Source organism: Callorhinus ursinus, unplaced genomic scaffold (assembly GCF_003265705.2).
Source record: "Callorhinus ursinus isolate GAN/ISIS: 27379988/994484 unplaced genomic scaffold, GSC_fseal_2.0 scaffold3, whole genome shotgun sequence".
Classification (NCBI taxonomy): Eukaryota; Metazoa; Chordata; class Mammalia; order Carnivora; family Otariidae; genus Callorhinus; species Callorhinus ursinus.
The window spans coordinates 50,738,450-50,750,216 of NW_027397065.1; the positions used below are offsets into that span (position 1 = coordinate 50,738,450).

The 11,767-nt window shown below is 53.2% G+C and overlaps 1 protein-coding gene across 8 annotated transcripts in view; it reads left to right on the top strand.

Annotated features, from left to right (window-relative positions):
• The window catches only part of TNIP1 (TNFAIP3 interacting protein 1), a 49,664-nt gene that overhangs the window by 34,301 nt on the left and 3,596 nt on the right, over positions 1–11,767 (top strand). For 7 of the 8 annotated variants that reach the window (XM_073890753.1, XM_073890773.1, XM_025867211.2 and 4 more), the window contains 7 exons: positions 2,810–2,899; positions 4,746–4,811; positions 4,972–5,103; positions 7,153–7,281; positions 9,151–9,282; positions 10,806–10,931; positions 11,432–11,497. In XM_073890753.1, coding sequence (XP_073746854.1) covers positions 2,810–2,899; positions 4,746–4,811; positions 4,972–5,103; positions 7,153–7,281; positions 9,151–9,282; positions 10,806–10,931; positions 11,432–11,497 — 741 coding nt within the window. The remainder of the gene's footprint in view (positions 1–2,809; positions 2,900–4,745; positions 4,812–4,971; positions 5,104–7,152; positions 7,282–9,150; positions 9,283–10,805; positions 10,932–11,431; positions 11,498–11,767) is intronic. The other variant, XM_025867215.2, reaches the window with a different exon arrangement.

Sequence of the window (11,767 nt, forward strand, 5' to 3'; positions counted from 1 at the left end):
CCCTCCCTTCCTCCATTTACCGCTCAGGGCAGAGCCTGCCTTGGCCGTCCTCTTGTGGAAGTGCCTGGTGGAGCCCGCCATCTCCCGTGGGTTCCCTGAGCCACCACGGGTGTGGGATTCAGTGGGCAGGCCTCTTCACTTTCCCGAGCGCTTTGGTGTCCACTCATGCCGCTCGACTCCCCGGAGGTCCAGCTCATCCTAGCACCCTGCCGGGGAGGAAGGGCCTGCGGGGAGGCATCCGTTTTGGGCGGTGGCGGAACTGGCCCCCTGGAGCCACATGTGGCTTGAATGCTGGCTCCACCTTTGGCCAGCACGGATGAGTTACGTAAACCAACTGTGTGGCTTCAGTTTCTTCTTCTGTAAAATGGAAGCCGTAACACTGGCCTCAAAGGATGGTGGGAGGGCTCAATGACATGATACCCGTGAAGTAGGTTTAGCGCTGGGCGCGTGGTAGCCCATGAACGTTAGCTGTTGCTTTTAATGGCCGCTTTGGTGCCAGCAGCCAGGTGGGCTGACTCCTCTCTTTGTGGAGGTTAAGGGTGCACCGCCCAGAAGCCCCCATCCCCTCTTCCTCCTTGCCCTGTAAGGAGGCAGCAGGCTTCTAGGGGGCAGGCCCATCTCTTGCCTTCCGAAAGGCGAGCGTCCCTGGAGGGCTCCCCCAGCCTGCTCCCCTTCCTCCTGGTTCTGTGGTGTGCTGACGCACCTTAGCCTGCAGGGGGCACTGGAGCCTCACGAGTTCTGCCCTCAGGGCCCGCCCCACCCTCCGCTCCCACCCCAGCCCTGGGGGAGTGCAGAGGGGGCAGGAAGGCAGGGGATAGAGGGAATGTGGGCAGTGACCCCAGGACAGATGCTGACAAGCCCACAGGATATCAGAGGTGGGGGCCTTTGGAGCCCATCTTGTCTGATCTCCTGGTACCAAGGCGCAGAAGGGGTGTGGGTCTTGGGCTCATGGCGGCCTCGGAGTGAGAACCAGCACTCCACTGCTGGCCTCCTGAGCTTGTTCTGTCCTGTCACCTCAGCATTTCCTAGTCCAAAAAAATTTTTTTCTAAACTTTATTTTGAAATAACTTTAGATTTACAGAAGAGTTGCAAAAGTAGTCCAGAGAATTCCCATGCCCCCTCGACAAGTTACATAACTGCGGTTCAATGATCAAAACTAGAAAATAAACAATACTATTAACTAAACTATAGACTTTGTTCAGATTTCACCAGTTTCTCCCTCGTGCCCTCCTCCTGCACTTTCCGGGTGGGCGCCGCCAGCCCAGGACCCCATGTTTCCTTAGCTTCCTCCAGTCTGTGACCGTCCCCCACCACGCCTTATCTTTCACGAGCTTGACACTTGGGAGTTCTACGGGCCCGTGATTTTGTAGCACGTCCCTCAACGTGGGCTTAACTGTGATTAGATGAAGGGTGTGCACTTGGAGGAGAACCCCGCAGGAGTGACGCTGTGCACTTCCCGGTGCGTCCCCCACAAGGGCACATGACGTCAGTGTGTCTTATCACTGTCCGCCTGATTGCGTGGCTGAGGTGGTGTGTGTCAGTTTCTCCATACGAAAGGGACAGTTCTCCCCTTGTAGTTAATAAATACTTATTTTTGAGGAGAAACTTTAAGTCTGCAAATACCCTGTTTCTCCTTATACTTCCCACTAATTTTAGTATCCGTGGTGGATCTCACCCGCAGAGATCATCATTACCGTCGTAGATTTTGAATTTCCCTCGCTCCTTCTATATACAGTAATTGGACTTCTTCTGTAGGGGAGAGTCATCCCTTCTCCCCCACTTATTTATTTTTTCAGCTATTCCTTTCCACCAGTTGTGGACCCAGGGATATTTATTTTATTCTTTAGGTTATAATCCAATACAACCATGATTTATATTTTTGTTCAAATTGTTCCAGCTTTGGCCATGGGAAGCTCTTTCAAGTTGTCTCCTGTACCCATGAGACATGGCTTGCTTCTTCTTCATATTATTATTGAGCACTTCCTTTTTTTTTTAATAAGATTGATTTATTTTAGAGAGGTGGGGGAGGGCAGAGGGAAAGAATCTCAAGCAAGCTTCACCCCCAGCACAGAGCCCGACACGGGGCTCGATCTCACAACCCCGAGATTATGCCCTGAGCCGAAACCAAGAGTTGCGTGCCTAATCGACTGAGCCACCCAGGTGTCCAGGCACTTTCTTACTTTCTGGTACAAGATACTCCAAACTCTTGCTTATGTTTTCCCTGCCCCTGGAATCAACCACTTCTCTAAGGAACCCTATGTCTTTTTGTTGGAGAATAGCATTTAGAAACCAAGATCTGGGCACTAGGTGTGCCCACTGCTACTGGAGTGTCACTGCATTAGGCTCTCGCAAAGGACAGAGCTAGGAAACATACATACATGTACTGATCACACATACACATCTTTATTGCATGTCTTTCTAAAAAGCTTTATAAGTAAACATTTTAGAAAGTGTTAAAAAAAAATCTATAACTCTTGCCTTCTAGGTCAGAGGATTTTTGGTTGATGCTGGGTGGGGGACGGTGGCAATACCTTAGAGATAAGAGTCTGAGCAGGGGAAGAAGTGGCCCTGGGAAGGGGAGCGAGCAGAGGGTAGGAGGGCAGGGGAGGAGGAATGATGATCTGGGTAGACTTTCCAAAGTAGGCTTAGTCACGGCTGGGATGTGTAGTGGTGTCCTGGCTGGTGGGCAGATTAGAGAAGTGGGAGACCGAGGGCTGGGTCCCTGGATATAGGCCTTCGAGGAGCACCAAGTGGGCGACAGAACTGTTCTTTGAGGCTTTGCTGAGGGCCCTTCTCTGGTGCTTCCCAGGCTTGTGTGGCAGCAGGGAAGAGCTCAGAGGTGGGGGCCTTGGGTGCGGCTGAGAAGAAGGTGAAGATGCTGGAACAACAACGCACTGAGGTAGGTGGCTAGAGAGGGTGGTGGTGGTGGTGGTCAGGGAAGACTCTCCTTCCCTCCCGGGCCTGGCAAGACAAAGGCCCTCCTGCCCCCCCCTCCCCCCCATCCCAGATCACCATGGTGAGTTGCCATGGTGACCACGGAACCATTTGACGGTGGGAGAGACCTGCTGCCTTGTCCTGGGCTCTTGTTTCTTAATCAGTTCCCCTGCCTACAAGGGTCACTCAGAAGAGGTGGCGTTTGGGGCCTGGCCTAAAACTGTTGGCAGGGGGATAGTTTAGGAAGGCTCCCGTGGTATAGCCTGGATGGTGGAAGGAGGCTGTGATGAGGTAGGCAGGTGGCAGCATCAGGGATGGGGAGCCTGGGGCTCCTCTGTCACCGAGCAGCTGGGTCGGGGCGGCGGGGGAGGACTGTCACAGAAGGAGAGGATCTGATGCCTTCTAGTAGCACTGCTTCTCACCAGCTGGAAGTCTCCAGAATTGAGGCCGTGCCCGTGTGCCTCCTCCATCTCCCATCCAGGGCCAGTATTTCCAGACTGGAGGTGGAAGCCCAATCCTGCCCTGTTGTCTTAGCCACTCCTCCCCTCACAGCTCAGCTTCTCCTCCGGATTCCTGGGCCGTGCTGCCCTCCCTGGGCTTCCAGCACATGTGCATGTCAGGCCTCCACCAGTCTTTTGCTTATGTGTGCATATCAGTTCTAGTTTTCTTTTTGTATTGCTGTAAGGTCTTTGTTCTGATGACAGAAGTAACATAATGCTCATTAGAAAAATACTGAGAACCTCACCACCTAGAGATGCCCACAATTTGGCAACAGTCCTAAGTTTTATTATGTACTTATTGATGTATAATCATTTTTTTTAAGATTTTATTTATTTATTTGACAGAGAGAGAGAGACAGCAAGAGAAGGAACACAAGCAGGGGGAGTGGGAGAGGGAGAAGCAGGCTTCCCGCTAAGGAGGGAGCCCGATGCGGGGCTCGATCCCAGGACCCTGGGATCATGACCTGAGCTGAAGGCAGACGCTGAGCGACTGAGCCACCCAGGCACCCTATAATCCTTTTTTTAAAATAAGCAGAAAAATTTATATCCTCGATACTGCATGATTGCAGATTACTGTTTTTCTTTTCTCCTCCAAAATTAGCTATATCTTTATGGGTAGTTATTTATGTATCAAGCATACACTGTATTTCTTCACTTCTGAGTACTCTTTATCATATGTTAACATGTCTGAAATGGGGATAGCTTTTCCCATTGTTTTATGTATTTAATGGTATGGGATTGTTTTTCTTCCCTGAGGAAGTGCTGTGTCACGTATGGCAAATACTTTGGGTCATCTTAGAAATGCAGCAGTGTATTGGGGCCTGATTTTCTTAATAACTGCACAGCACCTCGTTTTCAGTTTGTAGTACAATTTTCTTAACCCACCTCCTACGTGTTGGTAGTCGTCTCGATTTTGCTGTCACACAGACGTTGCTGAGACAGCCAGCCTGATACACGTGGACTTACACACAACTTGTGCAAGTGCTTCTTTAGGTTTCATTTTCGGAGACAAACGCCAAGTTAAGGAAAGTGAGAATGGGAAGCTTTCATACGCCATCCCAGGTTGCATGTGTGTTGTGTAATGTACACCAAAATTACTTGTCTTGCTTCCCTGGCGAGGATAAAATATAGTGCTTGATGAAGCTTCCTCCTGGGGGATCACCGAGTCTTCAAGGAGGGAGGGTTTGAGGCAAAGCGTCCGTGGCCACCATTCCACACACGCCGTGCGTACCGTGGGCAGCTGGTCTGTGTGGACTTGTCCCTCTTTGTCCCTTAGCCGCTTATCTCCTGCTAACCCGTCTCTCCCCACAGCTGCTCGAAGTGAACAAGCAGTGGGACCAGCATTTCCGGTCTATGAAGCAACAGTACGAGCAGAAGGTAGTGTGGGGTGATGGGGACTCGAGGCTGAGCCCCAGGCTCCTGGCTGTGCTCTCGGGGCCTCCCCAGTCTCCGGCCTGTTGCTTCCTTCTCAGGAGCTTTGAACCTTGGAGGTTCACCCCTTCCCTCACGCACTCCCCCTCTCTGCCTTTGAACCCAGATCACTGAGCTTCGCCAGAAGCTGGCTGACCTACAGAAGCAGGTGACTGACCTGGAGGCTGAGCGGGAGCAGAAGCAGCGTGACTTTGACCGGAAGCTCCTCCTGGCCAAGTCCAAGATCGAAATGGAGGAGGCAAGTTGGCTGCTGGTCCCTGCTGGCTCCGCTTGGGAGGCCTGGGGGCTCCAGCTCTGGCTCAAGCACTAAGGGCTGTGTGGCCGCAGGCGAAAGCACTTTCCTTCCCTGTACCTCAGTTTCCCATCTGAACATTGAGAGATTGGATCAGCTCTCGCTTTCCATATTTTCGTGTTTGCATGCAGAAGAGCTTTTTGTTCACCTAAAATGGTGCGGACCAGGGGACAGTACAGGGAAGCACAGAGTATAAAGGAGACACACGCAGGCTGCCCGGGTGCTTGATGGGAGTGGGCTGCTGCTGAATGTTTAGAGTAGTGATGGCTGTTTGGGGGGGGAGGGGGGGCTCAAATATTAGACAGAGCTCCCTTTCTTCACTCGTCTAGCCACTGTTCAACAGAGCGTGCACTTGGCGCCGTGCTGGGCACAGAGACTCAGCGGGGAACAGATCAGCGGGTGGGGAAGAAACGGGAAACAAGTCATTGCAGAAACAAATACAAACAGGTGTGTTCAAGTATCACAGGAGAAGTTCCAGGGAGCAGGGGGAGGGCGTAAAGGGGAACCAGGTCAGTGTGAGGGGGGCCAGGAGCAGGTGTCCTGAAGAAATTGCATCTGATCCGTCAGTGTGTGACTGATAGCAGCCAAGGCCTCCAGGATCCTGGGCCAGCTTAATGAGGAAAGGCCATGGGGCCCCCAGACTTGGAAGATTGTATGTATGTCATAGTGTCTTCCCCTTCGTGGGAACTGGGCACAGGCTGCTTTGGCCTAGCTTAAAAATGGACATTTTCAACACAGATTGCATTTCAGAGTTCCCTCTGTCAGCATGTGACGCCCAGGGGCTTTATCCGAGGGGTCAGCTTGCCTCAGTGACCACCCCTTGCCTTGAACGTGTGTGTGTGTTAGGGAGGACCCTGCCTGTCTTTTCTCCGAGTGCAGTCACATCTACGACTGTCCACCGGACCCCTGGCTCTTTTGTCCCTTCCCCCAGCTTGCATCTGTGGGTGAGATAAGTCCCCGGGATGGGACAGTCCTCCCTGTTAGCTGGGGGGGAGGTGGCCCTGTGTTAAGGACACATGGTGATAGAGGCCATGCTAATCCTGGAGCCTCTCAAGTGGGAGTCCAGAACACCTCCCACAAGGTCTTCCCAAGGCTGCTCTCCCCGATCTCTGGCTGACCTCCCCTATTTGAAACACTTCCTTTGACTCGCAAGGGGAGAGGGAGCGCCAGAATTAGGAGACCGGGCTTCTAGCCCCAGCTCACTGTGTGGCCTTAGGTAAGTCACGTCTCCTCTCTGGACATTCATCTGCCATCACATCAGGGATTAGGATTTGATGCTCTCTTAAGGGCCAGTCCAGCTGTGGCCCTCTGCAGTGAAGGATCCCTGGCTGTTCCATCGTGGGCGTGGGAGCGGGGCTTCCACCCAGAAGCCCTCCCTGGTTTCTTCTCAGCTGTGGCGCTCTTTCTTTTCACCTCGCGGTACCTTGTTCCTCTGCGGAGGAACGCTCTCTACCTTTTATGCTGCATTTATTTGAGTGTCTTCTCTCCTAGGCTTAGAGGCTGTAAGAGCTAAAAGGTCCTTTCGGTGTGCTCAGTGGTCGGTCACTTCTGTGCATCACAGAAGACCCCGTGCAAATCTCGTGGACACTGTGGCTCTTCCCCTTAGAAAATTGCACAGGCAAATTTTGCATCCCGTTTTGGGGCTCACAGACCTCCTGATGCCCATCCGTGACTCCTGTTAAGAGCCCCCGACCCATGGCAGATAGGGGAACATAGACCAGAGAGTACTGTGACGGTGGCCCAGGTCCCAGCTTGTTGGCAGAGTTGCTGGTATCAGAACCCAGAGTCTTTCACTGAACCGAGCTGCCTTTTCCTTGAGGACAGGACGGTGTGGGCATTGCGGCCCTGACGCCCTGCACGCTGTCTTCACGTGAGCACTGGGGCCTGCTGAGGGAGAGGCGGAGAGGAGGCACGGCTGATGCCCCCATCAGACGGTGCGGGCCTTTCAGGCCTCCCGGAGGGGCTCCTTGCTGACCGGTGCTGTGTCCCCTGCAGGCCGACAAGGAGCAGCTGACGGCAGAGGCCAAGGAGCTGCGCCAGAAGGTCAAGTACCTGCAGGACCAGCTGAGCCCGCTCACCCGGCAGCGGGATTACCAGGAAAAGGAGATCCAGAGGCTCAACAAGGTGCGCGCCTTGCAGCTCCTCCAACGGCCCGTTTGACGGTCTGCCCTCCCCCCCCCCGGGGGTGGGCGGAGGGCCTCCTCTTCACCAGCCCGTGGGCCCCCAGCACCTGGCACAGTGCCTGGCACCAAACGCACGCTCAGGAAACACCTGCTGGAGGGAGTGGAGGAGCAGAGGCCCGAGGCTTCCTGCCCTTGAGAACCGGGACCCAGGGAGACGGGGCATCCGGGTGGAGGCTGGGTTTTAAAGCAGAGGCCCGCTGCTCTGAGCCAGGGCCAGTGGGTGGGGGTGAGGCCGGCTCTGGGGGCTGGTTCTAATCCCCCACTCCAGCCTCTCCGAGCCTCGGTTTTGCCATCTGAGCCCCTGGTTGGACACCTTCCGGCCCAGGGGTTAAAGGAGCGAGCTAACAAGAGGAAGCTTTGAAAGGAAATGTTCTCCGCAAGCCTGGAGGAGTTGACTGTGGTTCATCTTTGCCTCCTTTCCTGTCTGTCTGCCTCCCCCGCCTCCTTGCCTTGCCCGCAGTAGGCTTCTGCATGAGTTTGGCATATTCACTGGGCCCCAGCCCTGCTAGGGGAACCCTTTCTGTTTGGTTTTGGGGTTTGATAAGCATTGATTTTGCTGAGTCTGGGGAACCTTGGGACCTGTTCTCAGAAAAAAGAATGACCTGTCCTGAGCTGGGGGACTTGGGGGGCCTAAATCCAGGCGCGGTATTGCACATGGTGCCGGATGCTAGAGGTCACTCAGGCTGGATCACTGCCCTCCGGGTTTCCCTGGCATTGCGGGGGACAGAGACACACGTGTGGGTGACTGCTTTGCTTGTGACCTCAGGCAAGTGTCTCTCGGTCCCTGGACCTCAGTCTTCTCATCTAAAAAATAGGCACATAAGCAGGAGGATAAAATAGAGCCATGACTTCCCCTTGCAGCGTCCAGGGCTTACTCTCGGCTCAGCAGTCTCCATGGGTTTCCGGGGAGTCAAGGAGACTAAGTGGGGGCCCAAGTCCAAGCTGGGGGAGGTTTTCTTTATCCCCCACTGTCTAGGGAGGCACTGTGGGCACTGCTAATGCGTGGCAAGCAGAAGCCCCGCTGCGCCAGGGGCTAAAGTCCAGGCGGCGATGAGCGTGGTGGGTCCTGAGCAGGGTTCCAGAGTTCTCAAATACCACGTTCACCGAGCTAAAGGGAAAACCGGTTAATAGAGACCTCTTAAGTTCTGAGCATACTGCTTCCATAAAGGGAAGGATTTTGTGAGCACGGTAGAAGGGTGTTTTTCTTTTCTGTTTTCAAAATGTTGTTTGGTGATGTTTCAGCCCATTTTCGGGCTTAGAAAGGCAAAATATTAAATAAGTCAAAATTAAATTCCAGTGTAATCTAACTAGAGAAGAGCCGGGGACAGAAAAGTTGGCTTGGTAACCATGGGTTTGGAAAGCTCAAGAATCTGAGGGCAAGGCAGTGGTTGAGGACATGGAAGCTTCCCCGAAGGGCTTAATATTCTCTCTAGGTCTGGGTGCTAGGAATTGAGCTGCACCTGCTCAGGGAAGGGGAGATTCTCCCTTCTATGTGAGGACCCCCCCCCAGTTAGCCTGCTTAGAAGCTGTGTGACTTTGGACACATCATGGTTTTCTGAACCTCAGTTTTCACGTCTGTCAAATGGGGGTGACGGTCATAATCTTTCTTCATAGGACCATGGAGAGGATCCAATGAAATGATGTGTGTATAGTGTAAATAAGTACGGTAGCACTTATTAAGTAGTCCTGGTGGTGGCAGTTATTATTGTCACTCATGTCAGGAAGGGGGTCACTGAAGATGACCTTTCCCACGCGGCCGGACTTCCAGGGCTTCTGCTAATGGGCCTGTCTCCCTTCTTCTCGATCCCAGGCCCTGGAGGAAGCACTGAGCATCCAGGCCTCCCCCTCCTCTCCACCAGCAGCATTTGGGGGCCCAGAAGGAGCTGGTGGCCTCCTAAGGAAACAGGAGCTGATCACGCAGAACGAATTGCTGAAACAGCAGGTGAGCCCGAGAGGTAGGAGGTCAGGTAGGAGGTGCTGAGTGGGGAGCTGGAGCATTCCTGAGGACCCACGATGGGCTTGGCATCATGTGGAAGCTCTAATTAGTAGTCCACATTCTGGCTGCTGGCCTGGACCCCTGTCTGGTTATAGGTTTATCCTTTCTAGCACTGTGTCCCTAACTAGGTCATTCCTCTGCCACCTTTTTGAGTTAACCATCTCTCTACCCCAATTGTGCTATTATTTACCTAATATTTTAAAAATAAATTTTAGGGGCACCTGGGTGGCTCAGTCGGTTGAGCATCTGCCTTTGGCTCAGGTCATGGTCCCAGGGTCCTGGAATCGAGCCCTGTGTCAGGTTCTTGCTCAGCGGAGAGTCTGCTTCTCCCTCTTCCTCTGCCATTCCCCCTGTTCTCTCTGTCAAATAAATAAAAATCTTTTTAAAAATAATAAAAAAATAAATTTTAAATAAGTTACTTTCTTTTTTTATTTGTTTTTTTATTATTATTTTTAATGATTTTATTTATTTATTAGAGAGAGACACAGCAAGAGAGGGAGACACAAGCAGGGGGAGTGGGAGAGGGAGAAGCAGGCTTCCCACTGAGCGGGGAGCCCAATGTGGGGCTCGATCCCAGGACCCTGGGATCATGACCTGAGCCGAAGGCAGACGCTTAGCGACTGAGCCACGCAGGCGCCCCTAAATAAGTTACTTTCAATAAATGTATTTAAAAAGGAGCTTTATATCACTACTATAAATGGAAAACACTGTTTATAATTTGCCACAAATGGAAAGTAACTATAAGCAATAAATACAGTAAAAGAAAAACAGTATTATTAAACTCTAACTAGATACTCTTGCCTGATGAAGACTCTGAACTTGAGTCCTCTTTGAGGGAAGGGAAGGGAAATTAATAAGTACTGGAAAGATGTTAAAGACATGAGAGCATAAATGGAGACTTTCTCCTTGAGGGGCACGGAAGGACTGAAAGGAAACTGGAAAGGCTAGGGCTCGCCCACGTGTTTCTATTTGATGTCATGCTTTGGAGCCTCGTAAACCATCTCTGACCCGGCCAGTGTCTCACTGGTCTGCAGCGGGATGTGAAAGTGCAGGCTCAGAGGCAGGGAGCCGCGAGACACCCTCGAAGCCTTGGGAGAGTTCTGTAGGTCCTCTGGGAGCCAGGAGACAAGCTCCAGTCTTGCACCCACACTCTGGGCCTGTGGCCTCGCCTCTCGTGGGGGCCTTAGCAGAATGAAAGGATTGGACTGGTTGGGGGCTTGTGACCCCCTTTTTTTTTTATAAGCCACAGATACCTTGTTTAAATAAAGCCCTATGTTGAAGCCCAGAATATAAAATAGAGGGACCCAGATCTATTCTGTTTGCAGGTGGGGGTGGGGAGCCAGAGGTACACCCGTTCCCCTCTTCACAGTGTCTGTGAGGATGGGGTGAAACCAGCAGGAGGCCAGAGCGGTCTGAGCCCCTCCTCCCTCATCTTCCCCACCCCTCCCCTCCTCTCTGTTCCCCTCCAGGTGAAGATCTTTGAGGAGGACTTCCAGAGGGAGCGCCGTGATCGAGAACGAATGAATGAGGAGAAGGAAGAACTGAAGAAGCAGGTGGAGAAACTGCAGGCCCAGGTCACCCTGTCCAATGCCCAGGTGAGGGCAGCTGGGCCAAGGAAGGGGCAACCAGCCTGTCCTCACAGGGTAGGGGTGTGGATCGGAGGGTCCCTGGTGAGACTGGAAGTCGGGACACGCACTGGTTCTTCCAGCTCTGCTACCAGATTTCTGCGTACCTCCGCAAGTCCCTTCCCCTCTCTGACCTCTGACTCCCGCCCCCACAGTCAGAGGCCCCCACTCTCTCACTGAATGGAACTAAAGGGTGTTAATGGGGATGCACAGCAATAGGAGGCTCGTGTGAACCCTCCTGACCTGTGTTCAGACCACCCACGGTGAGCAGGCCTCACCTGCAGCCACCAGCCGGGGCTGTGCTCTGCCCCATGGGGGCCTTCCTTCCCCGGGCTGGGCCAGGCGGGCCGCCGAGAGTGCTGGCCCCGTGCATCAGTCCGTCAGCCCTCGGGGCTGCTTACGGCCTGGGTCCAGGCCTGGCCAGGAAGCACGTGTGCCAGCAGTCTTCTCTCCCTCCCTCCTTCTCTCAGCTAAAAGCGTTCAAAGATGAGGAGAAGACAAAAGAAGCCCTCAAACAGCAGAAGAGGAAAGCAAAGGTGAGGAGGTTTGAGGGAGGAAGCAGCACTTACCTCGTCTTCCCTTATTCAGGGAGCTACAGTCCGAGGGGAGGGGCAGTGTCTGCTCAGCTGTCCAGCTAATTCAGGAGGTAATGCAAGTCGAGCACTTCAAACAGTACTTGGTACAGAGTAGGTGCTCGGCACACATGAGCTGTCATCGGTGGATATTCTGTGCCCCTGTACCGGCCACCTGTGCCCATTGACCGGCCACCTGTACCCATCTACCGGCCACCTGTGCCCCTGTACCGG